At 47.4% G+C, this 27,984-nt stretch overlaps 1 protein-coding gene across 10 annotated transcripts in view; it reads right to left on the reverse strand.

Annotated features, from left to right (window-relative positions):
- Positions 1 to 27,984, reverse strand: part of VPS13D (vacuolar protein sorting 13 homolog D) — a 231,178-nt gene that overhangs the window by 65,896 nt on the left and 137,298 nt on the right. For 7 of the 10 annotated variants that reach the window (XM_053660580.1, XM_053660578.1, XM_053660576.1 and 4 more), the window contains 4 exons: positions 27,867 to 27,963; positions 25,752 to 25,903; positions 13,924 to 14,058; positions 12,577 to 12,744 (listed from right to left, as the gene is read on the reverse strand). In XM_053660580.1, the coding sequence (XP_053516555.1) occupies positions 12,577 to 12,744; positions 13,924 to 14,058; positions 25,752 to 25,903; positions 27,867 to 27,963 (552 nt within the window). The remainder of the gene's footprint in view (positions 1 to 12,576; positions 12,745 to 13,923; positions 14,059 to 25,751; positions 25,904 to 27,866; positions 27,964 to 27,984) is intronic. The other 3 variants (XM_053660579.1, XM_053660577.1, XM_053660575.1) reach the window with 1 other exon arrangement.

The raw sequence follows: 27,984 nt of genomic DNA on the forward strand, positions 1-27,984 counted from the left end.
TGATTCACAGGCCAGCATTTTCAACATAGTATTGGAGCTGCTATTTCAAACCTTCACACCACCACCACCTCAGCAATTAAAACTGAGTAGCATTACTGTGTATTAATTTACTTAACCCTACCCTGGCTGGTGTGGCTCAGTGGAATGAGTGCTGGCCTGTGAACCAAAGGGTTGCCAGTTTGATTCCTAGTCAGGGCACGTGTCTGGGTTGCAGGCCAGATTCCCAGTAGGGGGCACACGAGAGGCAACCATACACTGATGTTTCTCTCTCTCTCTTTCTCCCTTCCTTCCCCTCTCCTTAAAAATAAATAAATAAAAATTTAAAAAAAATAATTTACTTAATCCTCCCAGAAGTACCCTCTCTCCAAAACTGACAAGTGGATTTTCCCAGCAAAAGGGGACAACCTTAGACACACCACAGGTAGGTACGTATTGCCCAGGTGTGTCCAGGTGGGGAAAGAGGGCAACATTCAATCAGCTGACCTACAGTATTTCAAGAAAAGAATGTTTCCGTGGAAAACACAGCAAAAGATACCTTTGATGATAAATGTAATTCCATAAAACTAGCAGCTAAAAGTAATATACAGCATCAGCCAGAATGAATGACAGTTGAAGATGAGAAATAACCAAATGTCCAGACTCTTGAGTTTGTTTTCCTCTGTTTTGAGGGATAAAAGAGAGGAATAACAAATGTGCTGGAAATTTGGGGAATGTGCCCCAAACCTCTCCCCCCCCCCTTTGTAAAGGCCTTTAATCAGCTGACGTCCTCTCCTGACTGGGGCTCCCTAATCCATTCTGACACCAGCCTCTGGGCCGGGCTGAGGGTCCGAGTGCAGGCCCCGTCAGGGCTCCCTGAGGACCCCCCACTGCTCTTATCTCCGCAGATGCCTGAGGAGTTTGGTATCTTCCCTCCCGGCCCTCCTGGGAAGCCACCCCAGCAGGTGCCCATTGGCAATAGTTTTGTGTTACAGGCCTGAATGAATGATCCCCGCAGGAGCTGCCGACTGTTTTCACAGACACAGAAGGCAGTCAAAAGTCCACCGCGTGAACTTGAAATGACCCCAGCTGCAGAGTCACTGGCGGGTTCATCGGGAGGGCAGGCACGCTTTATTAAACAACTAATACTCTTCACAGATAACTTTCCGAAAAAGCAAAAGTGTTAACTCTTTGCAAGCTTGCTCTGACAAGCAAGCGGAGGGGCTCGGCTGTGTGACTGACAGTCTGAACCCAGATGAGGATTTGGGGCGGGCGAGAGGGTGACTCCATCTGACCTGGAGAAGGGTCAGCACTCAGTCACCATTTGGTCCGCAGCTTTGTTCAAGTGGGCCAGATGAAAGTCAAAAGGCAAAAAGCACAGGTTTCAGACGCCCACTCTAGTGAGGACATTGACAGTCTGAACCCCAGGGCTACGCTAGAAGCAGGGTGTCCAGGCTCTCTTGGCTAGCTCACCCCCTCTCAAAGGGGACACCCATGAGAGGAAGGGGTGACCAGGACTGTGAAGACACCGATCCCCCGAGCTCCCATCACCGGCCAGCGTCAGCATGGAAGTCGTTCTGTTCACAGCAGCCAGAAGCAGCAGTTACTTCCTCCGTAGAGGAGGACTCACAGAAGGCACAAGTTCAGATCGAAGCGTTCTCATCATCGAGTTCTTTCAAGCAACTGAACGCACCCACAGCTGCGGTGTTCACTGAGTGGGAGGGCAAGCAGCCACTTCTCCCCTAAAATCAACACTGAAGGGCCCCTTTTGTCTTTTTTTTCTCTCTTAACTTACACAGGCTTTAGAAGGAAACCTGTGACAATAATCACAATTAATAACATGCAGGTAATCATATAAACATCAGGAGAAACTTTAAAAATTCCATTTAACCAAGAGCTACATTAATTTTGGCATCGACCACACTCTGTGTCTGCCCAAACTCGATCTACAATGCCTGTCTCCACTGCCCTCCAATCTAATTACGGAGGGCCTCCCTACGTATTTGGGGGGCAGATGGTGTGTGGTCTTCAGACGGGGTGCAGCCCTGCCTGGCTGGACTCGGTGGAGGGTCCTGCTGAGGGACGCACGGCACGTGCTTCAGAGGAGCCACGCGTCGCTTTCCGGGCACACAGCACACGCGTTTCTGCTCCACGAGCCCACCAGGGCTTCCCACACACCACACACCGTGCTGGGGGCTGGAAACACCAAGACGAATACACTTAGTCCCTGGTCCTCAAGGAGCCCCGTCCTGTGTGAAGACTCCTATGAACAGATAAACTCAACCTGAAGAATGGTGATAAAAGTCACCAGTCAGCGCTGTGGCCGCTACCTTCTCCCTCTCCCTCCTAAAAGGACGAGAAGCAGGGACCCAGAGCTGCCGACCCCCTTCAGACAAGACCAGCTTTGCAGCCAGAAGGCCCAAGTTTCTCAGCTAGCCCTGAGACTAATTAGCCGGGAGAACCTTACTGGGGCTCGGTTTCTCCATCTGTCACGTGAGAGGGTAGAAGGCTGGTCTCCAGTCCTCTCCCAGACCCACGTCCTGAGAGCGGCAGAGACTGTGCCGAGGGCCCAGCCCTGGGAAGGGCTGGCTCAGCCACATTCAGCTGGAAACGGTGTGAAGAGTTTTAGGTTGGGGACCTCTCTTAGGAAGAGCGCGAGATGGGTGAGGACCTGCCCACTTAATAGCAGACACTTGTACTCGACTGCCATCAGCTGCCCCATAGCTCCTTGACTGGTTTTCTTTCCCCACAACCCGTCATGGTTGGTTCTACGGTGCACTCCCTTGTCTATCTCCAAGCTGGTCCTTTTCTAGAATGTAAAACCACCAGGACAAAGGGCTTTGTTCATTTCAGGGCTGCATCCCCAGCCGTCCAATAAGGGTGGCGTCTAGTGCTCATTCAGTGAGATCTGTGGAATAAGGACACAGACGGCAAACACATGAAATGATTCCACAGAAAGACAGGAGTTGGCGAGTTAAGATGCCACGTGAAATACTGCAATGAGGCTTCTCACAGAACTCGTGTTTAAATAAGACTTTAGTTAGATGTGTTCATTCACAGTGGTGTTTTCTCTCTGAAAGAGAAGTGGCTAATTCTTCTTTGCCTTTTCCTAAGATTTTTTTCCTCTCTCCATGTAACTCACTCATGAAGGCACCTCAGTTTGTGGGGTCGGCTGTCCTGTAGCAATCCCACACCCCTGCCTGGCTGATGTGACTGGACACAGCATCCAAACAGGCAGGTGACGGCCCAGAAACAGGCCGACAACACCGGTCTGGCTCTGCCCCTGTGCTTTGTTTCTCAGTGATCGTGTGCCTGGAGCTTTGTGTGTCCAGCTGAGGTCTACCATCCACCCCTTGTGTGCCTAGCACGGGCGCCAGGACACTGAGACCCTCTCCTGGAAGTGGGACTCTTTCTCGGCTGCCGGCCCCCATCAGAAAGCCCCTCGGGCCCTCTTTTGAGAAGATGCCGTCAGGCAGGAAAAGCTGATTGTGAGGCCTGGGCACCAACCTGGACCACAGGACTAGGCAAAACCATTCAACCTACGTGACCCAGTCTCCCAGCACCAAACAGGAAGTGATTATCACACCCGCCCTGCTGGCCCTGTAGGGGCGTTGCAAGGCCAAATACCTCCCAGACCAACAAGTGCTTTAATTCCTGAGAGAAATGGGCAACTTCTAGAGCAGCAACGGGGTCTACAGCGGGCAGCCAGGGCTGGAAGAGGGCCCTGGGTCCTTGTCTTCTTCCGATGCTCCCTGGTGACCCTCTGGGAGTCAGCCACGTTTGCTGTGACTCAGTTTCTTGTTGGGTGAAAACGGTAACACTTGCACTCTTTAATGTGTAACCTGGTGAACATCAAGTAACGACAGGAACATGCTACAAGGTCACATTCCCATGAAAGCTCAGGGTACTAGCCGTCGGTAGCTCTTCTTTTGAATGAACTACCATCACTCGTCCTTGTCAAGTTCCAAGTTACCAATAGAGAGGCGCTAACCTACGGGCCAGAACGTCCTGTGTCGACACATCACAAAGGCCACAGTGCTGAAGCAAAGGCTAGTTGTGGAAGTACTTTTTGCTTAATTTTCAGTTCAATGAAAACGCAAAGTTATTGCTTCCAAACCAATGTGTTCTTACAGAAATTCAAAAGCTTGCAGGAAATGTTGACTTAAATACCTTCCTCTAATAAAGCAAACAGACATTTCCCACAAATATTATTTTCATTCATTAGATTGAAAAGGACTGAGTTTTCTCCCTTTCCCCTGTAAGTTTCCCAGGGCCTCCTGCGACCTCGATCAGAGCCTGGGCCTGACCCACTGATGCACACGGGTCCCCCTCGTTCCATCCAGGTCACTGTCTTAGACCTGAGAAATGGGAAGGGGTGGAGAAGAAACAGGACCCCGAAAGCCAACCGCCCATCTGCACTGCTACACCTGCAGCACTGCTACACCTGCAGCGTGATTTTAGGCTTATGTGTGGGAGGAACGGCATGAACTTTTACAAAGTGTCTGCTTATTTCACATAAAAGCCACCAACCAGTTAGACTGTTAAAAAATCCAGTAGGTATTTCACTCATTTAAGAACTATCTGTTGGATACACACCTTGTGAAAAGACTAGGGATAAGGCTGGCCCACCTGGACACAACCTGGACCACAAATATTTATGCTCAGCCACAGGGGAAACTGGCAAAAAAAAAAAAAAAAGGTGCCAGATAAGATCCCCACCTGCTGGGAGCTGCGTGTCTGCTCCAAGACGCATGTGAACAAACAGACAACTGCACGGTGCGTTCCACCCCAAGGCTGCTTCACCCTTGAGGAACAGAATCAAACGTCCCCTCCCTTGGCCCACGGCACGTTAAAACCTCATGGAGTGGAAATACTCTGCAGACTCCATTCGTAATACTTATTTTCTCTTCATCATGACGACTTACAACTACTTCTGGTCTGCTCTGCCTGCTTGACAGCCCTCAAAAAACCCTGCCACAGATCCTAGCCCTTCACTGACAATGCTAACTGTCTGTTGAACGGATGTTTGAGACGTGTGCACAAATGGTAGTTATTTTCCAGGAAAAAACGTGGTCACTGCCCTGGAAATTCAGAGTGGGAAGAGTGTCATAGGGCACTTGGATTGGACCTTACAGTCTTGGAGCCACTTGGCCAGAGATGGGGAGAAGGACATTCCAAACACAGGTAAACCTGTGAGCAAGAGAACGAAAGTGCGAGAGAGCAGCATGGCTGGGGAAGCAGGAAGTGACCAGACGGGCCGCGTTCTGCCGCTTCCTCTTCACTCCTTATTTGACTTCCCCAACTTTGAGCTTATCTCCAACCTCCGCACATGCCTCAGTGGGACGTTTCCTAGTTCCTAGAACTGGAGGGGGAGGCTTCCTCACTGGTGTTCACGGAAAAGGAAAAGAAACACTGGGGAGGATCGTGCCTGCACAGCTGCCTCGTGTGGGGGAGAAACGTGTACACAAATTCCCAAATTCGCTCTGACCTAAAATTTCCAGTTCCAACACTCACTCATTATTAAACTCTGGGTCAAGGTAACAGACCGTTCTGAGTCTCACCTTGCTCACCTGTAAAAGGGAGCTGAGACTTCCTTTCTCACAGGGTACGTGTGGGAACTGAGCAGACGTAACGCTCCTAGTCCACACCTGACGTACAGCTGTTACTCCGTAAATGACGGCGATGTTGTCCACATCCCTCTCCGACTTTTACGGATGATCCTGGCCAGGGAATCCCCTCTTTCTCCTAACAACACACTTTGATCTAGTTTTTCTTCAAGATGGAAAGAGACTTACAGCAATAATTACAGGGAAGAAAGAAGTAAAGAACGATAGAAAGGACCTTCCAAACAGAGTGAGTGACCTTTCACGGCCAAAAAATGAGAATTTGGCCTTTCAGATGTCTGTAAAATTAAGTTTCCATTCATCTCACCTTATGTTTGTCACAAGTTTTCAAGAAAGGCCAAATAAGGATGTGAATAACGTTAAAACGCAGAAAAGGGATGCAGAACCACACCCCTGGGGGTAGCCGGCCAAAGTAAGGAAGCTGGATAGATTCTTCCTCTCCTCCCCATGTTTACACCAGGGCAGAAAACCGCTGCTCTTTGGGGGACACAGACATTTCCTGTCTCTTTAATTTAGCAACTGGATGTGCTTTTTCCCGCCACACAGACTGCAGTTTTGGAATATAAAGTGAATTCCTCTGAAACATGAGATGTTCGGTCTAAGAAGATAACTTAAGAACCTGGTTCTTTTTTTTCCATCGCTTTCAGAGAGAGACGAAGAGAGAGAGAAGAGGAGGAAGAAAAAGAGGGAGAGAGAGACATTAACTGGTTGTCTTCCCATACGTGCCCTGACTGGGAATCGAACCTGTGACCCTTGGGTCTAGGAGATGATGCTCCAACCAACTGAGCCATACCACACTGGCCAGGGCTTCAGGACCTGATTTGTAACTGAACTGCCGTTAGGCAATGAAAAGTTATAAACTGTCCAGGTCTTTCTGTTTCAAAAACAGAGCTTTGGTGGCAGTGTCTTGACTGCTACCTGACTTCCAGCTGCTGAGCTGCCTGCTCAGGGAGGGAAGCAGGGGAAGCGGAAGCCTGGTCACGGGCCCCCCAGGGAGCAACGCTGCCCAGCGGGAGGGGTTGCGGGGACTCCGGGCGCTGCTGAGATTCTCAGGCCATCACTCAACCCCCACCCCTCCCGTCCCCGCCCAGCACACTTCCACTTCCCACAGATATTTGAGATTTGACCAAGCTGGGATGGGTCACTGGTGGGTCATTCGGCATCTAAAATTTGCCTCTAACCAAAAAAGAGCTCAGACGAAAGGAATCACTTTAGTATTCAAGGTTATCGGAGGAAAATAAAACAAAAATTCTGTTGCCAAGAATTTGAGTCATTTCTCTAGATACAGCAACTTGAAGGCACCTCCTCTTGGCCAGAAAAAGAAACCCCTTGGGTGACTTATTTAGGATCAAAGTCTTTTTGAAAATAAAAAACTCCACATTCTCCAAGGGGTAGATTACTGTCTGAAGTGAATTTCATTTCACATGAAGTTTTCTGCCAACTTAAATAGACTAAAAACCCCAGTGCTATCAGAAGGCGCTCACCTATTACTTCCATAGGTACATGGAAAAGCTATTACGGGGATAATCAGCACAACTATAAAATGGAGCAGCCACGCATAATGACAAAACCAGACACGAGCCACCAACTGCCTTCTCCCCTTCAGAACCCATGCAGCCAGGCCCTCAGGACATTCCTCTGTGCAGAGATGAAACTTCTGCCTTGACTAAACCGAGCTTTTAGTCTTGTCTGAGCCTATAAATATACCGCCTACAGAACAAACACAAACAAATGCTGTTTAGTTTTAAACAAGAGGCAAATGGACCCTCTCCTCTCAACGAGGTCACAGTGTATATGGCAGGAGGTTGGCTAATGTCAGGGGCTGGCCGGGAACCTCAGGGTTGCAGGGACAAGGAAGTCATTTCCACTGATCGCTCCTAGGCCTCCGATCTGGTTTCCTGAACACAAAGAAACGGTGAAAGGGAAGCAGCTCCTCCGCACGCTGTACCCCAGACGGGGACGAAGGAAACAGAACAAAGTATTATCTAAAGTCCTGCCTGTGTTTTCCACTGAACTATCTAAACTCTCAATCTCTCCCTCCCTATTTCTTTTTCCCATTTAGCTTGCTTGTATTTATCGTCAGTTGTCCTAAAAGCTATCGAAGTTCGTTCTGAGCCCAGGCAGGGCTTTTTGGTTGTTTGCTTTTTGTTTTTCTCATTTTTATTTTTTTAATAGAGAGAGACTTGACTAGGACAAATCAAACGGCAATAGGTATATAAAAAGTGTAAATAAGGCTAAGAATCAAGACACTAGTACAGAGTGTCAGGTCTTGAGTCAGCAGTTGCCTGGCTGACCTGGAGCCAGTCAGCCCACCCCCCCGGCCTTGGTTTGCTCATTTATACAATGGGGCCAACACTGCCTACCTGCCCACGGGCCAGGCAGTCGTGATGGTCAAACGACACCACACGAAGGCTCACAATCAGCACGGTTCCCGCAAGAACCCACCTGCCTACAAAGGAGTGGGACTGGTCAGGACCGACCTAACGTCAGTCTGACTGACCACAGCCACCGCCAGTCCTTGGGCGTCTGGTCTGTGCTGCCGATGATACGCTGGTAGGCCCTTAGCAGCTAACAAAGTGACGTCATTGTAAGCTTTGGGAGGGAAGTTAGCAGTAATTAACCTTTTATACTCTTTGTGCCAGAGTTATCAGTGAAATTAACATGTAGTGAATAATGAATGACCTGTGAATCCTAACTTCCATGAACAGCAACAGACTTTGATGAAAATCATCTCAGTTAAAAACAGGGAACACCATTAAAATATGTGCATTCATAAGCACAGAGTCAAAACATAGTGAGGATCAAAACAGTGCCTGGATCAAAAGCATCCTATCAGGCCTTGAAAGTGACACAGAGAGAAATGGGAAGCAGGACAGACAGAGCGGAGGTCCCGTGATGATCAAAAGTGCTTCTCTCCTTCACTGGAAGAAATTAAGCACGCTGCTGGCTCCCTTCCCCCGGGGGACCAGGCGACAGCTGGACCGAGCAAACATGGAGTTTCTACAGGGGCAGAGAAGAGAATGGGAGCCTTTGCTCTATTGTTAACATCTGAGGGTTTGAAAAAAACTGATTTTTTTTTTAGAATAACTATGTAATTTTCCTGTAAGTATAAGAAAATATTATACAATAATTATAGACAGAAGGGCAACTGGAGTCTATAGAAGAGGGAATTTGTTCAGTGGGCGTCTCCTCGGTCCTCTGGCTTTGAAAGACATCAGAGCAGCGACCCTCAACCTTGTTCATCTGCGGGCACACAGAGACTAACTACTAAAATTCTGCAGCACGCCCCACAATGGGTATGTTGCCAACCCGACAATAACAGGTGTGCGCCTGGTTCGTTCGCACTGGATTCGTACCAGACGGACATTGCTGTTGGCCACTGTCCTTTTTTTTCATTGGATACTCTAGGGAAAAGAGGTTGGAGCCCTGGGCTGGACGGCCAGGTTCTGCATGTTTTAAAGATTCTTGCGGCAGACCGGTGACGGTCACTGGGTTAGAGGGTCTTGCAGGTGGTCACACGACACCCGACCAGAAAGATCCCTGCAGCGTGGACACTGCCCCTCTGGCATGGTGTTAGGGTTCGGCACGCTGTGCCTTTGCTAAATGGGTCAGAGTCCACGAGGGGCTCCAGAAGTGGGGGGCTTGCCAGGGCCTTGGGGGGGGGTCCAATCTTGGAGGTTCTACTCAGAGGTCAGAGTTATTTTGCCAAGACCCAGGCAAGGGAGTCAGGGGACAGAGGCCCCGGCAGGGAGGCCAGTCCCTGCGTCACCTTAGAGCTGGAATCCATAACCTGGTTCCTGGGCAAGGAACGGAAAAGGGTAAGAGAAATAAAGGGCACAGGTTATTTCCTAGCTCTATCTCCTTGAGGCTAACATTAGGTAAATTAAATAACAGTTCAAAGGTAATGAGGAAGCCCAGAAGTGCATGTGACGGACCCAAAATCAGAACTTCGCTGTGGATAACTCACAGCATCTGTCCAAGGGCAACCAAGACCTGCAGGCCCGCCACCTTCTCAAGCAACAGGACGGGTTCCCTCTTGGTGTCTCACTGGGCACTCGTGCGCTTCATCCCCTTTGCTCCTCAGGTCAGTGCGGCAGGGGAAACGACCATCATCTTTTCATAGGTTAAGAAAACCCCCTCGAGATTAACAGAGAACAGGATTACTTAGAGCAAGGAGTGGGACCAGAACTTGAGTAGCCCATCAGCCCTCAGCAGTCCTCAATACACAAGCCTATGTCTACAAGAATGACATCATCTTTTGGGAAGCAAGAACCTAAGAATCCAGTTAAAAAATGTAGGTCCTTGCTCCAGAAGAAGTTGTAATTAATTTCGAGAGGTTTAAGGAGCTGCTCCATTCCACACAACGCCTGAGGAGCAGGGTCAGAGCCCTCTGGCCCGTGCGGCCCAGCAGGGCAGCTGGCTGCACTGCGAGGCCCAGTGCGTCTTCTCTGCCCCCGTTCCTGAATCATGGGGACCCAGGTCCCCTTTAAAGGACACTTCCCACAGGCCAGCAGTTAACTCTGGTGGCCATTTGCACTTCCTTGAACTCCTCTTGTGTACACAGAAAAGCAAACAAAATATTCCCCCAAAGCAACATTAAAGGTCTGATTTCAAGCCACAAAACTACGAAACAACGGAGCTCTTCGGCCAGACTACATCCGGGCAGATCGCAGAGGACTGGAGTGGGTATGCGGTTGGCAGACATGGCTTTCGGAGCTATCAGCTCCAGTGTGAAGTGGTCATTTTTAGTCTGTTTTCTTTTCTTAGACAGATATGGATTGATTTTCACACAAAAAACACATCCGGGGGTCTTGGCATCAAAATAAATTGCACAGTAATTCCTCTGCATAGCAGGTGGGGGTGGCAATTCTGATGAGCTTACTAAAGGCAAGAGAACTACGTGAAGAAGGACCCAACCACCTGGGAGCAGGCTTCCCATTCCAGAGGCCGTGAGTCCTGGAAAGCAGTGCCTCTATGCAAACCCAACGGCACCAGAAAACCTGAACTCCAGGGAATGCAGGATCGCTCAGGCCCTCTTACACATTTGGGAGTGAAGGGAGAGGGAAGGAGCATTCTGACCTCTCTCTGCTTAAGTTAGATTCTCAGGCTGACCCTTAAGCTTCAAAAAGTTTTGCAGGGGAAGCAGGAACCAGAAAATAAGTGAGACTTCTAAAAATGATAGAGAATGAAGAAAGTGCCAACCCTTCCCCTCAGCATGCCGTGGGGAGACCGTGGGGAAACCCCGCAAGGGCTCACCTGGGCAGAGGCCACAGGTGAGTTTCCAACTTCTTCATTCTCCTCCAGGAGGTTACCTACAGAGGGCTGGTCCCAGCCAGAGCGGCCCAGGCGGAGTCCGACTCTCCCACTCTCTGTGCCTGACAGCCCCCCCCACCCCCCGCCCTATAGACTATAATACATCTCTTCTATTCCAAGGTACCTTTTCCTGGTGGCTACAGCCGGAATGTTTTACACTGCAAATGTAAGAGTCAAAGTAAAGAGCCTTTTCTCCTGTTCCATCTGTATTCTTTGAAGTTTCCATGACATCATATCTCATTTTATTCTCATAGAAAGCCAGTAAAGTAGGTACATTTCTAGTCCAGGCTGAGAAAGGCCTCTCAGTAAACCATAAAAGCATTTATTTTTCAAACTAAAGCAAAGCTCAAGGTTACAAAAAGAAAGGAACTATACAACCAAGGGAGACTTGCTTATGCTAATTAGAATTTAATGAAATTAAATAAAACCTTTATCCCGGGCAGTTACAACTCAAGTTCAGCAGGGAACCTGTGCCTCGACCGACAAGGTCTGCGCTGCCGTCGGGACGAGGCTCCAAGGGCAGTGTGAGAAGTGGTTCGAGGCCGGAGGGCACGTGCTCATCGGGACTCTGAACCCGCGTCTGTTTTCAAACCATTATTTTACAGGTCTCTCACCTTCCTCTCAAAGTCAGAGCGTTGCCTGTTTTGAACCACAAGTCAAACTGTACCCTTTTGGTTTGGTTTACTGTAACTACAGCATTAAACAAACTGATTGGACTAAAGAACTATCGGCTCTAGAAAACAGTTTGGTAAACAGAAACAGATCCCAGCTCCACACGTCATTACCCCGAAGGCCACGCAGTACAGAAATGTCATCGACTCCACCTTCTCACCTGCTCTTCAGGATGAACTCTACGCGGCACCAGCAGAGTCTCCTACGGTAAAGCCGTGCCCACATCCCATTGGCCCAGGCAAGCAAGCAGCACACCTAGGACTGCGCAGCAGACACTTTACAACCCACGAGCAGAGCTCAGGGGCTCTCCACACCCACTCTCCCGTGAAAAGGTCAATTGCTGCAAGTTTGTGGAGCTGACAGGAAGGGGAGGGGGCAGAGACCTTCGGCGGCCTTTTGCATGTGGTCAAATAGCAGCCCCCACCTCGCCAACTACCTGTACCTTTTCCAGCTTCACACGTACAATCCGCTCCTGCCAAAAAACCACTTGTGCAATAGCAAAACCTCCACTGAACAAGAGGCCACTAAGAAAAAGCCACCTGAGAGCAAGACACAGGAGACCTGTGCCGCTGCCCTTCTGCTGCTGGATTCAGATGACTTAAAGGGCCGCGTCTTTCTAGGAGGCTGTTCCCCTCTGGACCTCATCGTGTGAGCTGTGAGGAGTCACTGGGCAATTCCGGACTGGCCAGTGGCGCAATCCAACCTGTGTTTCAGAGAGTGAGTTCACTCTGGTGGCACTGCGGGAGGCGCAGGGCAGCCTCGGGATCAGCAGGCTACGGCAGCGGCCCAGAGAAGAGAGCGCGAGGCCTGGCGGGAGGCAGTGCGCACTCAGTGGCAGGGTGGGTTGACAGAGGTGAGGGAGGGCAGCGTAAGTGGGCAAGGAGGGCAAGGAAGGCAAGGCCATGCACGTAACTCCTCACAGCCTATCAGCTATCCAAAAAATCACAGGAACACAGAGGTTCACGATAATGGAGGGTCACCATTTCCTTACCTTGGCTGCAGAGTTTGATACTCCATGTGTAACATTTCGGATAAGGCCCCCGACATTTCCATACTTTATCAGTCCAGTAACCCCTTCGGAAACGTCATTCAAAAGCCCCATGGGATTGCCGAGAAAGTCCACTGACCCCAGGATCCGAGCTGCCTGGCTGAGGAGCTCCTGGCACATGGAAGGAAACAAGAAGAAGAGCAGCACTGGTTAGAGCTGCAGGCAGTGGCCCCACTCAGAGGCCAGAAATCAGCACCGTCCTCCACCCCATCGGCACCGACAACCACTTCTCATTCTCACCCACCAGCCCCTGGCCTTCCACGAGCTCCAGCTACACTTCTCCCAAATGCTCACTCCCCAGAGGCTGCCTCCAATACTCATAGTTTCCCTACAAATATTCTTCAAAGAAGGATAAAAAAGGTATGAAACAGGAATGGTCCTTTACACATACTGATATCAATATATCCACGATACTCCCCTTTCCATTGCTCCCACAGAGAAGGAACTAATCAGCAGCAGAGAGAGTGTGCCAGGGAAAGGGAGGCCGGAGGGGGGATCTGCGGCCCCTCCCCGTCTGCGAGGGGACAGCACACGTTCAGACCTATGAAGGAACCCTCCACGTTCTGCATACCCCCCACCAGGTTCCAGGTTCTACTGACACCTGCCCTGTCACTCTCCTTACAGTTCAGGGGAATGGCCACCAATTAGGAACAGCCAGGAACGAAACACAAAAGGAAAACAGGAAAATGGGAGGGAGAAGGGGAAAAAGGAGGCAAGCATAGAATACATTTTAACTTTGAAAGCTAAATAAATTTGACATGATCATGACCTATCTATTCATGCAGGAGTATGCCTTGGCTTTATATTTTGGTCTTTGCGGCCTGGATAATACATATAAAATGGAAAATGTCCAACTTGATTAAAAAAATTTTTAAGTTCAACTTGAGGGCAGGATCTCACGAGCTCTCACAACATTCATGAGGTTGTCGAAAGGGGGCCCGTGCCCAGTAAATAAAGAGTTCACAGTACTTTGTTAGCATTAAAGCATCGGTTAAACCCTTAAGAGTTGTGACTAATCTCGTGGAAGCCCCTGAGACTAGTTCTGAGGGACAAGATTAACGGCTCCTAAATCAAATGTACTGTTTTGGGATTTTCCTGGTGTGTGCAGGCTTCACGGGCTGTGACCTGGCCAGTAATTCAACAATCAGAGCTGAAAGGTTTAACGGGGTTCTCAACAGTAGTGTCTTAGTAACGGAATTTCCCAAACCACGAAAACAAACATTCTGCTTTCGTTTCCCCGGAACATCCTGCAAACACTCTCCAGCCACTAGGTGGGCCCCCAGAGCTCACCTCCTGGAAATGCTTGAGGACATCGTTGATGATGAACTCCTTGGTCTCATAGGGATGCACCCGAGTGAATGGGTCCAGATTAATCACAGCGTCTTCAAACCGGATCAGCGGAAATCCCAAGGTACTTTTTAGGGCCTGGTCAGGAAAGAAAGGAAACGACATAGTTCAGCCAACAGGATGGCCTCTCGGGGCATGTAATTCTGGGTCCCATGAGTGTTACGAGTCATGCTACCTTTCCCATAAGAGCCGAGGTCCTGAAGTTTATAAGCACGCATTTTCCTCCATAATTATAAAGGCAAAATAGGAGAAAAAATACATACGTCACCCAAAGTGATACATCACACACAGAAATAAACACTATTAGCTTCAGAGCGTAACCCTCCCTGATGTTTCCTGCGTGTTTGTCGCGGTTTGTTTCTGACTGACGTGCTCACACACCACACCCACGGAAGTGCACTCGTCAAATGCACAGGTCAAGGAGTTTCCCGATGTGAACACACCACGCAACCACCCAGACCGGGAAGCAGATTATTGCCCCACCTAGGAAGCACCCCCTGCCCACCTGTGGGTGCCCACTCACTACTCCCTCTTCCCCTAAGTTACTACTAGTCTGACTTCTGTGACCACAAATCAGTTTTTCCCACTGTGCATTTTATATAAATGAAATCATCAGTCTGTGCCCTGGCTGGTGTGGCTCAGTGGACTGAGTGCCAGCCTGTGAACCAAAGGATTGCTGGTTTGATTCCCAGTCAGGGCATGTGCCTGGGTTGCAGGCCAGGCCCCTGGTAGGGGTGTGTGAGAGGCAACCATACATTGATGTTTCTCTCCCTCTCTTTCTTCTTCCCTTCCCCTCTCTCTAAAAATAAATAAAACCATCAGTGTGCATGTTGCTATATGTGGTGTCTTACACTCAACATTAAGCTTGTGAGATTCACTAGGTTGTTGCACGCAGCGGTACTTCATTCATTTTTACTGCTGCAATGGATTCTAATATATGAATGAGACACTGTTAAATCATTGCTGTTGATGAACAGTGTGCTGTGGGGCGAGGCCCAACCAACTGCGCCACACGGGTCAGGGCAAGACCTATGTAACTTCATTAACCAGTGTCACCCCAATAGCTTCAATAAAATTTAAAAAACACAAAGAATAAAATGCCCCCAAATCAAATAAAGATTGTACACATCAATCTCAGTATCCACTGCTGAGCAGTTTCCTGAAGCAGCAGACTGGTCAGCCCTCCCAGTCTTTTGAAGACTGGTCAGTCTTCAAAAATATTCAATGAAGCCAAATGCAGCCTCTCAGAACACCACCATCTGGTGTTCAGCAGTGTGCAGAATTTCTCACGCTACATCCCCACTGACACTGGGTACAAATGGCTCTGTCAAAATAAAATATTCGGGGGGGGGGCGTGTAATGGTATTTTTATGGCTTTAACTTCCATTCTCCTGTTGAGGAATGAGATTAATCACGTTCTGAATATGCACCGGTCGTTTGGATATCCTTTTTTGTAAAGTGCCTGTTCAAGACTTTCGCTCATTTTTCTAGTGGGTTGTCTGTTTTTTTTTTTTCTTATTGCTTTGTAGGAATTCTTCTTATACATCCTAAATATAAGTCCTGTGTTGAACATAAACTCATATAAGTATCTTCTCCCACTCTGTGACGAGTCTTGTAGCCCTTGGTAGTGTTTTGTGATGATCAGACTTTTTTTTTTAATTTTCGGAGTCCATGTATTAAAGCTGAGGACAGTGAAATAAGCAAGGGCTTAGGCCAGAAGAGGAAACATGAGAGAGCCTGTGCGGGGCTGCTTTGGCCTCTCAAAATGCTACAGGAAAGAAATGGGCCTAGGTGGGCTGCTTTGGCTCAGTGAAAACTAAGTCACAGTGAAAGAAATGAGCCACAGTAGGGCTACGGTCAGCTCACTGGAAAGTCAGGGAACAGGGGGCCTTGGAGACAGGTTCGGGGGGTTAGGCTGGGACAAGCTGCTGCTGCCCAGTGCTCCCCAGGTTCGAGTCTTGTGGCACCCCTTGGACTTTAGGAGATGCATGCCTGTGGGGGGAAGAAGTGGGGAAAAGGGAAGGGTGCCCGATGTTCTTAGTTTTAATGAAATCCAAACTATCAACCTTTGTGTCCAGGTGAAGAAATTATTATCCGCACCAAGATCATAAAGATATTCCCATATGTTTACTTATAGAATTTTTATTATTTTACTCTTCACATTAAAATCTATAAGCTACTTGGACTTCATTTTTATATGCAGTGTGAAGGAGAGACCAAGATACATTTGTTTCCAAATGGATTTCTACTTGACTAGCTAGTATTTATGGAAAAGATCATCCTATCCCTGAATGTAGTACAGTGTAAACTTTGCTATGTGAGGGAGGACCTAATACTCTCACATGTTTAAACTTCAGTCACCTTCACAGTTCTCTCCCTTTGATGCAATTCACCTAGGGAGACAGTTTTTCCACTATTCAAAACAGTTTTGAACTCATCGATTTTGATGCTTCTGTGGTTTTTTTATTTGACCTCTTCCACACTGGCAAAACATTTCCCTTTGAGGACTTTTTTTCATCCAGGGAAACAAACAAAAAAATTGCTCAAGGCAAGATCAGGTGACTAGGGAGGGTGGGGCACCAGGGTTATGCTGTTTTGGATCAAAAACTGCTGAACACTCAAGTCAGTGTGGGCAGGTACGCTCACAAATCACCCATCATAAAAATGGGCAAACGCATTGAAAGAGTCTTCAAAAAAATTCAATGAGGCCAAACGCAGCCTCTCACAACAACACCAGCTGGCACACTGATCCAGATGGGTTCCTAGAACACTCACCTAGTGGGGGAAGCCAGTACTATAAGGGACCCACCATCAAGAAGATAATTCCGGGTTTTCAAGTAACTGTACTTATATATCTGTTTCTGGATTCTCTATTTCATTTTCTCCTGCCATCTGCCAATATCACACTATCTTAATTACTGCAATTTTAGAATAACTTTTGAAATCTAATAGTGTAAGCTCTCCAACTTTGTTCTCTTTAGTCTGGATTACCTTGGTTACTCTTCACACTCTTCATTTCCAGGTAAACTTTAGAATCAGCCTGACAATCTGCTACATAAACAGTGCTGAAATTTTCAGCAAGACTGATTGAGCCTACAGATCAGTTTGAGGAGAAATGATAACTTTACAATACTGAATCCTCCAATGTATTAATATGGTATGCCCCTTTAACTATGTAGATCTTTTGATATTCTTCTCAATAACTGTTTCCTGTGTAGAGGCCTTGTACACGCTTTGTTGGGTTTATTCCCAGGCATCTGTGGTAGACTGAAAATGGCCATAAGTTCTTTGCATCTTCTACTATTAGTGGAGTCTAATTCCCTTCCATGTGAATCTTCCCTGACATGGTACTTTACTTCAACCAAGAAGATGCAGCAGAAGTAACACTGTGACGTCTGAGCCTAGGCCCCTAGAGATCACAGAGTTTGTGCCCTTTCCTTTTTATGCTTCCACCGTATGGAGGAGTTGAGACTGGCTTCCTTGGAGATGAGCGATTCCGGGGGAGGAGGTTCTTTTGACAGTCAACACCAACCACTTGATAGGTGATCAAGGCATCACACATCATTCGGTCTGTGCTGATGGCCAACGACTACGGTCATGTGAAAAACCACAGGCGAGAGAAGCACCGCCCAGCTAACTCCAGCCCTGACTCTGACCCTCAAATTATGGACAAATAAAATGGTTGTTTTATGCCACTAAGTTTTGGGTTGATTGGGTAATAGATAATGATACTGTATTTGATGCTTTCTTAACACTTCAGTAAGTGACATTCTTCCACTATTCCTTTTCTCTGTAACTGGTGCTCACATGTAGAAATGTAATTGGTTTCTGTGGGTCTGTGTGTACAGTCTGTGTTTTCTCTTGGTCCTGTTTCTTGGTAGTCAGATGCTCTGGGATTGAATGCAGCATTTTGTATGAAAACTTACAGGGACTTTGGATGAGTCTTCAGCTTCTGGCACGCAGTTAAAGGGGCTTCGTCCAATCAGGATTTGTGCTTTCTCAAGGCTAATTTCAGTCTGAATAAAGGCCTGGTATAGTCCTTCAGTGGTCTCCACTGAAAACCAATTCTATTCCTCCAGTTTTATTCTGCCCGGCACCATAAAACTGCTAAAAGGTCTATTTAGGTGTTCTGTCTTTTGGCTGCCACTTTTTGCTTGGCTTTTGACTAGTTTACTTAGAAACTGGCACCTGTCACAAAAAATAAAGCAGCTCAGACTACTGGGGTCTTCTTTCCACCTATCCCTTCTCCATAACACATTACCCCTCAATTACCAGCTGTTTTATTTTTATTTTTTAATTTTTTATTGATTATGCTGTTATAGTTGTTCTATTCCCCCTTTCATTCCCCTCCACCCTACCCCCCCATCCCCACCATTACCCCCCCTTTAGTTTATGACCATGTGTCTCAAGTCCTTTAGATTCTATATTTCCCATGCTATTCTTGCCCCACCCATCTATTTTCTACTGTCTATGCTACTTATTTTCTGTACCTTCTCCCCCCATCTCCTCCTCCCACTCCCCTGTTGCTAACCCTCCTTGAGATCTTCATTTCTATGGTTCTGCTCCTGATCTAGCTGTCCTTTTAGTTTGCTTTTGTTTTAGGTGTGGTTGTTAATAACTGTGAGTTTGTTGTCCTTTCACTGTTCATGTTTCTTTAACTTCTTTTTCTTCGATAAGTCCCTTTAACATTTCATATAATAAGGGCTTGGTGATGATGAACTCCTTGAATTTGATCTTATCTGAGAAGCACCTTATCTGTCCTTCCATTCTAAATGAAAGTTTTGCTGGATAGAGCAATCTTGGTTGTAGGTCTTTGGATTTCATGACTTGGAATACCTCTTTCCAGACCCTTCTTGCCTGTAAGGTCTCTTTTGAGAAATCAGCTGACAGTCTGATGGGGACTCCTTTGTAGGTGACTGTCCCCTTAGCTCTTGCTGCTTCTAGGATTCTCTCCTTCATTTTAATCTTGGCTAATGTAATTATGATGTGCCTTGGTGTGTTCCTTCTTGGGTCCAACTTCTTTGGGACTCTCTGAGCTTCCTGGATTTCCTGGAAGTCTATTTCCTTTGCCAGATTGGGGAAATCCTCCTTTATTATTTGTTCAAATAAATGTTCCACTGGTGGCTGTGCCTTTCCCCTTCTGGTACCCCTATAATTCGGATGTTGGAGCGTTTAAAGATGTCCTGGAGGTTCCTAAGACTCTCCTCATTTCTTTGAATTCTTGCTTCCTGACTCTTTTCTGTTTGGCCATTATTTGCTTTCTTCTGGTCCACTCCATTGATTTGAGTCCCAGTTTCCTTTTCATTGCTATTAGAGTCCTGTGCAATTCCATTCATTTCAATTAGTTTCGCCTTCATATATTTGTCTAGTTTGTGGGTATAATCAACCAGTTCTGTGAGGATCCTGATGACTAGTGTTTTAAACTGTGTGTCTGAGAGTTTTGCTATTTCTTCATCGCTTAGATCTATGGGCTCTGGGGCTTTGAGAACTTGTGACATTTTTGGTCTGTTCTGGCCCTTTCAGTGTGAGAAGCGGTGCCTTGGACTCCCAGGTCGCTGGGATGTGATGCTGTATGTGGGGGTGTGGTCAGAGCGGGGAAATGGCGGTGCCCTCTACTGCCGCTGGCCACGGGGACCCGCCGGCCCCGGTCCAACCACCCACTCCCTTGCCTGTCCGCTCGTGCACAAATGGGCGACCACGGTCAACACACAGCACCGCTTCCCCGCTGCCTCCTCCGCGATCGCTCGCCTGGTGGCTCGCTCGGTCGCTCACTAGGTCCAACCCTGCGCCTGGATTCTGCGCGTCTGGATTCCGAGCTCCTGAGTCTGTCTGACCAAGTCCTCCTGTGCAACCCCTCACCAGCCGCTGGTTTCTCCCCTTACCGGTCAGGCTGAAGAATTTGTAGTTAACGGACTTCCAAAAAGTTCAATTTTCCGTGTTCTGGCTGTGTTTTCTGTTGCTAATATTTAGTTGTCTCTAAACTTGGTTGTGTGAGAAGGCACGGCACATTCACCTATGCCTCCATCTTGGCGGAAGTCCACCAGCTGTTTTAGTAGCAAAGAAGTCCAACTTTGCTCTGCCAGCCCCAGGAGATTGCCAGAAGCTTCACTTGGATTTCTGCCTTTGGCAGTTGCTTTCTGCTTGACTTCTCTACCTTTCTCCCCACTACACTGACCAATCAGAAATGTTTCTCTACCTTTCTCCCCACTACACTGACCAATCACAAATGTTTCAAGAATAAAAGCAAAGTAAATGCTGCGCTCACCTTATCAAGTTCCCCCGCTCTCATAAACCTGGAACCCTCAAGCCTGTCTGTCTTGGTAGCTTTCCAATACCTTCAAACAGACTATTGGGTTTGGTTTGGTTTGTTTTTTTAAATCTAGCTTTTCTTGTAGCTCTCAACTAAACTGGGTCTGCTGTAAGTGAGTTCAGACTTTCTGGATAGGGTTTATTTTCCAATTATATTTTTATTTAGCATGATTGATATTTCAAAGATTTTAGAGAGCATGCCAAATTCTTCTTCTTTTCTGAATGTGAAAACACTTATTCATGCTAATAATGTTAGTACATTTCTGATCCACTTAGAATTTATCCTTATGTAGAGTATAAATAATACACTGAATTTTACATTTTTCTATACAGCTATCTAGTTAGTCTAACGGCACTTATTAAAACACCTATATATTTCCCACTGGATAACACGTCTTTAGAGTAAAATTTCACGTGCAATTAAATGGACTTTCTATTTTATTTTCTTACTTATTTTTTATTATTTTGGCATGTATGTTCAGAGTCTACCTCAAAGTCTTTGAGAACCATAGCATGTGCATAACTGAAATGAAATCATGTAATTGAAGATGACATTTTCCAAAACCAGAGAAAAGGAAACTGAAACTTTTTTGTAACTCAAAATTCAGATTCAAAGAGGTGAAAGATGGATAAATTTGACAACATAAAAATAGAAAGCTTTTGTCTGACTAAAAAACAGACACATCAAAAGCACAGTAAAAAGACAAATGAAAAACTATCTGCAAATTATATCACACACAGAACTTACACAAAAGCTTCTAAAGTTAGTGGAGATACAAGACTCATCATATGACTTTAAAAAATGGACTAGTGATATACCCAGACAGTTCAGTTCCGAGACAAAATGGCCTTTAACATGGGGGTGAGGAGAAGAGGAGCCAGAGAAAGAAAACGGGAAGAGACAGAAGAAACACATACAGGAGTGGGAAGGAAATTGCAAGGACAGGCGTCGAGCAGTCGGGGACATCAGATGAGACCAAGGACCCTGCAAAGGACAGGAAAGAGGCCACTGGATGCAGTGCCTCGGGAAGTCAGCTCAGATCCCTCTACTAAGTACCTGGAGAACAAAACATTTTGGAGATCAAAAGTATCCTCAAACTAATTCAGACTGACCTGCTAACTCAGCTTAACAGTCTTCTTTTTATTAGAAGTAAAACCAAAGAACTGTTAGGAGGACAGCCTGACCTGGCGTGGACAGTTACTAGCAGACCTGAGACCTGAACCTGCTCGTTTTCACAGCAGGAACTGCCTGTTGGGTGGAGAGCACGAAGCCCAGAATGGGGGGGTTCTGTTACTTCTCCTGAAAAACTCTCTGCTGTCCGTCCACGTGCGCTTCACTCACCCGTGGTGAACGATGATGGGGTGACAAGCACGCTCTCTTCCTCTCACGTCACTGACAGAGAAACTGAGGCCCAGTGGGCTTACCTGCCTCGCTCAGAGCAACCGAACAAACATGCTGGGAAACCAGCTACTGCTGTTAGCTCAGCATTTGTTTGGTCAGCACCTCCGAGCACGGCGTTCTTCCCCAAGAAGAGGAAAGGAGATCGAAACAAAGGCCTAAGCAAAAAGCTTCCTCGGTGCACCAGCTTCCTCGGTGCAGCCCGACTTGGAAGAGGAGGAGCCGCACAGACTAGCAACGACTTGGAAACCTGTACTTGTCAAAAGCCTCAACAGAGACCTACCCTCTTTCTGAATGGCTAATGTGCTTTGTCTGTACCAAGGCCATATTCTAGCCCTTCAATAAAAGTGCTCTTTACCTCGTCATTTACTGCCTTTGGGCCCCCACATCTGAAAAGGCTAAGATACAGCGATTGCTATGAATTATCCTGCCACCTTCAGGCTGTTCTGGTCAACGTAGAAACGGCGAGAGGGAAAGAGCAAAACGGGACTTTTCTTATACGTAGTAACTAAAGGACTGATCAAATACAAAGCTGATGCTTCTCTGCTTGAGTAGCAGTTTCCTGTTCTAAAATGGATTCTGGGGGAAACAATCTGGGCTCACAGGTTCCTCATAAAAACACGAAAGTGTTTACTCCTGCCTCCAGCAGACAAAAACCACCGCAGTCCTCCAGAAACTCTATTGAGTTGAACGAAGAAATACCTGTCCACAGGCCATGGGCTCCCAGATCACCAGCCAGTCCCTGGGCCACGTCCTTTCCTTTCTTAGTTTATCCTGCACCAAACAAAGCTGTCTGGAATTCATTCTTTAAAGGTTTATTTATGGTACATAGAGACTGTTTATGTGAAGCAGGGTATTTGCCCATTTCCCTCTTGGGACAGTGTTTAAAACTACAGGGATATTTCCCTCTCTGGCACTTTCTGAAATACAATTAACAATACCGGATCTTTTTTCCTTTAACAAATCTGGTTTTTATTTAGGAAGGGGAGGAAAAAAGTAAAGGGTCTGAAGTTTCCCAACAAATTATTTCAAGCCTTTGAGAAGACAGTTTTAGGCTTTTTAAATAGTGTCTTTGTTTGAAATTCCCCCTCACCCCCACCCTCTTGCTCTCTGACCATTAAAATGTGGGTTTTCTTCCAAACTAGATTGCTCAATTAAAGCCCTTCTTTTGTAATACCCCCATGCTCTAAATGGGAAAAGAACCGCTGTAGGCCACCTTGTGAAACCTTTTAAAGGCTCCTGGCCTCTTTTGATCTTTTTGTAAAAAGGAGAGCATGTAAGCTACCTGGCATTTTGGATATGACTCCGCTCTCTGCCGTGCAGACTTGGGAGAACGGAGGGGTGCTGGGCTTCCCTCTTTGCACTTGTGAAGTGGGACTTATTATCTCCCCCTCTCCCATCACAGAGGAAGGAACCTAGTTGAGGCGGCAGCAGTGAGGCTGCTGGGAGTCCTTCGGCGCAGACGCTGTCTGCACTAGCGCACCCGCAGCGTGCACTGAAGAGACGTCGCTCTGAGGTTTCTGACAGCCTCACTTCTGGGCCGGAGTCAAGGGAATAAAGGTAATTACTCCTCCAGCACCAAAGACGGGGTTACCTCTCAGTCAGACTCCTGTTCCTCCTGCTCCGGGATGGGGCTCTGTTGCCTAAGCACATCCTCTCAGCCATCACACGTCAACCCGAGAGCACGCTGCTCTTCCTGAGAGCAGCTAATAAAGGGGTATCAGTCTGTTAGGAAACTCTTTGAATAAATGACATTATTTTATGAGACCCAGACTCCACCAGGAGAACTCAAGTCACAGTAAAACGGTGACTTCCACAAGCTGAGAATTTAACTCTGAAGTCCCAATTCCCAGCACCCTGCTTGAAACGTTAATGTACCCTGTTCAGAGGGTCCCCCGCCCCCCATCTCATAACGAGGCTGCTCCACTCAATTCACTTAACAGTCATTTGAAGAATGCCTTAAAGAATGTTCCCTAAACAGAGTGCCAGATGAAACATTGGCCCCGAATGGTTCCCAGTCTGTCGTGTGCGGGGAGCACATGCAAGCGTGGAGACCACGTAACTGGGGGTCTGAGCTGCCTCCACGGGAGAAGATCATCCTGCATTTGTCAGCCTGAGGGAAAGTATTCTGCTGGGAGCAATTTGAAAGGAATATTTAGGTGTCTGTGTTTCTTAGTCAGATGATTTAAAAAACAAGAAGCCCTTAACTTTCAGGAAATGCTTAACATTGGTCTGTTGGGTGAATGCCAAGTGTTCTGGGGGAATATATACTTTATCAAACAAACCCATTCCAAAGGGTCACATAAGTCAAGTGGATACTTGTGGATATTAGCAAGATAGTGGTTTTCCCATGGTTTTCCCCCTACTCCCATGCTAATTATAAGTATCTCCAGTCTCCTGGGAAACATGAAATGGAAGCAAATTAAACTGACGGGAGGGACAGCCCGTTGGGAAGGGCGCCGTGCCCTGTTCCCAGGACGGCTGCAGGAGCAGCTCCTGCTCCAGGGGCCCCGGCTGGAACCCCGGCCGGCACGTCCCACAGCTCAGAATCGGGTCACTGCCTTCAGGAAGCAGTCGCTCGTGTTCCTTCCTTCCCCAAATATGATCTGATGTTGACCAGACTATGGTCTTGTTACCTGAAAGTCCATTTTAGAAGTTGTGAGCTGGCAAACCGTGGGCCACATGAGGCCCGCACATGTGTTTTGTTAGGCCCACAAGGTTTAAAAAAAAAACCAACCCACAGAAGAACTCAGATTGGTTGCCAACTGTTTAAAAACTAGGAGATTCCACATAAAAACCCAGATTTCCGGCTTCACTTAAAAAATCTGAAGATCTGGCGGCACTGGGTTCACACTGCCCTGGAACGAGTGGCTAGAGCTGAGCCACGCTGCCCCTCAGATGGAGCACATGCACGCCGTGGGCCACGGTCGCCGCCGCGCTGCTCCCTGACTTGCGCTGCCACCACAGTTCCTGTGGGCATCTGAGCTTACTATTCCGGGGTTATCACTTACCTGTTGGTGTCTTCAGCTAATCCTGTTCCAAACACAAACCACCCTGCGGCATCTTAAAGAGGGGAGCACAGAGCAATGGAAAAGCCTTAGACTGGTGGTTAGTGGTGGGGGGCGGGGCTTGATAACCATCTTCAAGTGCAGCAGAGGCAAAGAACCAGAAGCAACAGGTGCAAGCTGCACTCAAGAGTCACCCTAAGGCAAGACCTTCCAACAGTCGTCTGGCTCTCTTCCTGCTGCAATCACCACCTCCATGACTTGAGGGACAAAACACTGCAGCTCCGATGCCCTTGTTCACTGAGCAAGGGCATCACTGAGGACTCTTGCGGCTCCAAAGTGCTCTGACTCCTTATATCCTACGGGGCAGCGTTGTGTAGGAGAAAAATATGGAGAGAGGCTTCCGAGTCAGATAGGCTTGGAGCTGAACCACAGCCCCGGCCCTTCTTAAAACAGATTTTACTGCAGCAGATGAAGATGGTTTGCAACTGGACCTGTTGGGTACATGTCACAGTGACTTGGGAGAGTGTCATGTCCTGGCGTGGGGGGAGGCAAGGCCACATCTCTGGGCGTAGTGGGTACGGGGCCACGTTTTCCTTGAGGTCACAGACATTTCTAGTGTCAACCATTTAAGACGAGGCGGACACAGAGAGAAGAGGACCAGAAGGGCAGGCAGGTCTGGGGCACAAAGGAAGACACTGTCTTGGTCCTATCTTTCCTCTTGGGTCTGGGGGCAGCCCTAGGAGGGGGGCATTTACCTCACGGAGATAAGCTGAGAGCTAAGCAGGGTTTTAATGTAGTTCTCTGTGTTCACTCTTGTTGTGCCTTAATCTTTAGCAAAGTCATACTTGAACATTAAAAAGATATATGTGTTGTATACATACGTACATATATACATACAACACACATATATATATGTGAGTCAATAAACCTTCTAAAAAAGAAGCCTATAAAAATGTCTGCTACAAATGATGCTGACAGAAAAAGCGAAGAGTACACGTGCTCATTCTTTGCCAAGGAAAAGTCGTTCTGTGACGCTGACCCAGGTACCAGCTCACCTTGAGGTCCAGGGGCAGCTTGTTGGAGGTGAACACGCTCAGCCTGATCTGGGGGATGCTGATTTTGAGATTTTCAAAGTAGTAGCGAACTGGCGTCCCGCCTTGCTCAACCGCCTTTTCGTGGAGATTTTCGTCGTACTTTTCAACCTCTGCTACAAACACAGAATTGCTTTGTAAGAAATAAATCTCCTGAAGTCTTAGGATTCAGATATCACATTTACATTTTTAAAATTCACATAAAAAGTAAACATCTATCTTTCTAAATTTGGTTTTCAGGGTTCAGTAAGATGTACAGTATCCTGATGCCATTTCCTTGTAAAGGGAGATTTATTTCACATTGTTTATCGAAAAAGTGCAACAGCTTCATCTTTCGATTTCTGCCTCTACACCAGGCGGCAGACATCGTCTTCTGAAAAATACTGCACAGGGGGAAGCCCGAGGTCGCGGGTGCGTCTGCTGGGAAAGAGTTTTCTAAAAACCATGTTGTTGTTGTTATTATTATTATTATAAGTGACCGAGATTTCCTGAATTTATTTCATAAGATGGTCACCCAGTAAGCATTTGAAATGCAGTCTGACCGAACCGTAACGAGCAGCATGAACAATAAATAATGAACCTGAAACATGGCGCCTGAACAAGCAACAGGCTGCAGGCTCCAGAGAACAGCGGCAGGACGAGCCGCGTCCTGGCTCCCAAACAAAAAACGCCCGTGGAGCAGCGCAGTCAGGCTCAGCTCCACCTGCCGTGTCAGGGAGTGAGGGGGTGGCAGCCCAACATCATGGTGGGCTCTCTGACTCGGTGCTGCGCCCACACCCATCCGGGCAGCTTATTTTCACCTGGCTTCGGGTGCTTTGGAAATAAAGCCAAAGATACTACACAAAGATAATTAAAGCACTGATTATCAAGTAAATTAATGCTTTAAGTTTATTATAGTTCTATTTACAAAAAAAGGAAATAGGTAAAAAAAAAAATGACGCGGCGACGGAGACCAGCTTATCTGTGTTCGGGGCACAGAAGCGGCAGGGCAGACACTCGGACGGACGTAGGGCAAGGCTTTTGCAGAAGTCTCGGTCCGCTCCACCGCACTGCGGGGCGGCGGGGGTGGGGGTCAGCATTCACAGCAACTCACAGCAAAAACACAGCCAATCGAATTCAAAGCAACGCTCCTCAGGGAGGCGCCAAAGACAAGTACCTGGCAGGCAGGCCCTCAAGTGACCAAGATAAACACTGTTCCAACCCAAGGCGGAAACCAGCACTAATCAGAGAGCATCATGCTCTTGATCCCAAATACACTTAAAGCATAAATTTCAAGTCTGGAATAAAAAGGGCAAAAATACTTCGCTTGCACGGTATATCTTTATGTGCATGTATACACATGTCCCAGGGATTTTTAATTTTCTCCAGCCAGCTTGGGCAATAAACATAACTGTTTCTATCTTATCATTTCTTCAGGCTCAATTTGTACTTTAGTCCTCAAGAGACTAAGCATTACTGACTTTCTCTAGGCTGTAAATAGTCTTCCAAAGGCCACAATGAGGAATCTAAAATAAAGACACAATGGCTAAATTATTTCTGTAGCACTGCTGGAAAATTAGGTTTTTCAACAGCTTATCTTACTCCCCTCTCTAAAGAAGAGTAAAGTAACTAAAAACCCTTGCAAAACATCAGGGGATAAAATGTAAAAAGCTGAGGGACTGAGGCTCGCTGGTCCTTTCCCCCAACTGCACCAAAGAAACCGCCAGAGGGACTTCTGATCCTGGCCCTGAGTCTGCCGCACAAACAGAGGTTAGGAAACACAGCGGTCTGCGAAACAACTAGCACCGCTCTGTCAGCTCGGAGCAGAGGAGCCCACAAACGCAAACAAAGCAGTCTGACCACTGGGCACCCCAGAACGCCTTTGAGCAGCCACCTTCACTGCGTGACACAGATGCACCTCAGTCTGTCCACAAGCAATCCTTTTGAAAGAGAAAAACGGAAACACAACCCTCCCTAGTTTGGGCAACGAAGTGGAAAGGGAGCTTGTCAGGCACTCGGAGACCCTGTTTTCACAAGCAGGCTGGAAGATGCCGTCCTTGGGCCAATTCCCAGATACAAACCCAGAACGTTCGGCATTACCTGACTCGGCTTGATCGTAGCCAAAGAAGCTCAGCAGCTTGAGGAGCAGTTTCTCTTCGATCTGCACCGTGAACCTCTGAGCCGTGATCATCAGATGCTAGAGATGCAGAGATTCTGA

This window comes from Artibeus jamaicensis, unplaced genomic scaffold (assembly GCF_021234435.1).
Source record: "Artibeus jamaicensis isolate MK-2021 breed Jamaican fruit bat unplaced genomic scaffold, CSHL_Jam_final scaffold_847, whole genome shotgun sequence".
In the NCBI taxonomy this organism is placed as follows: domain Eukaryota; kingdom Metazoa; phylum Chordata; class Mammalia; order Chiroptera; family Phyllostomidae; genus Artibeus; species Artibeus jamaicensis.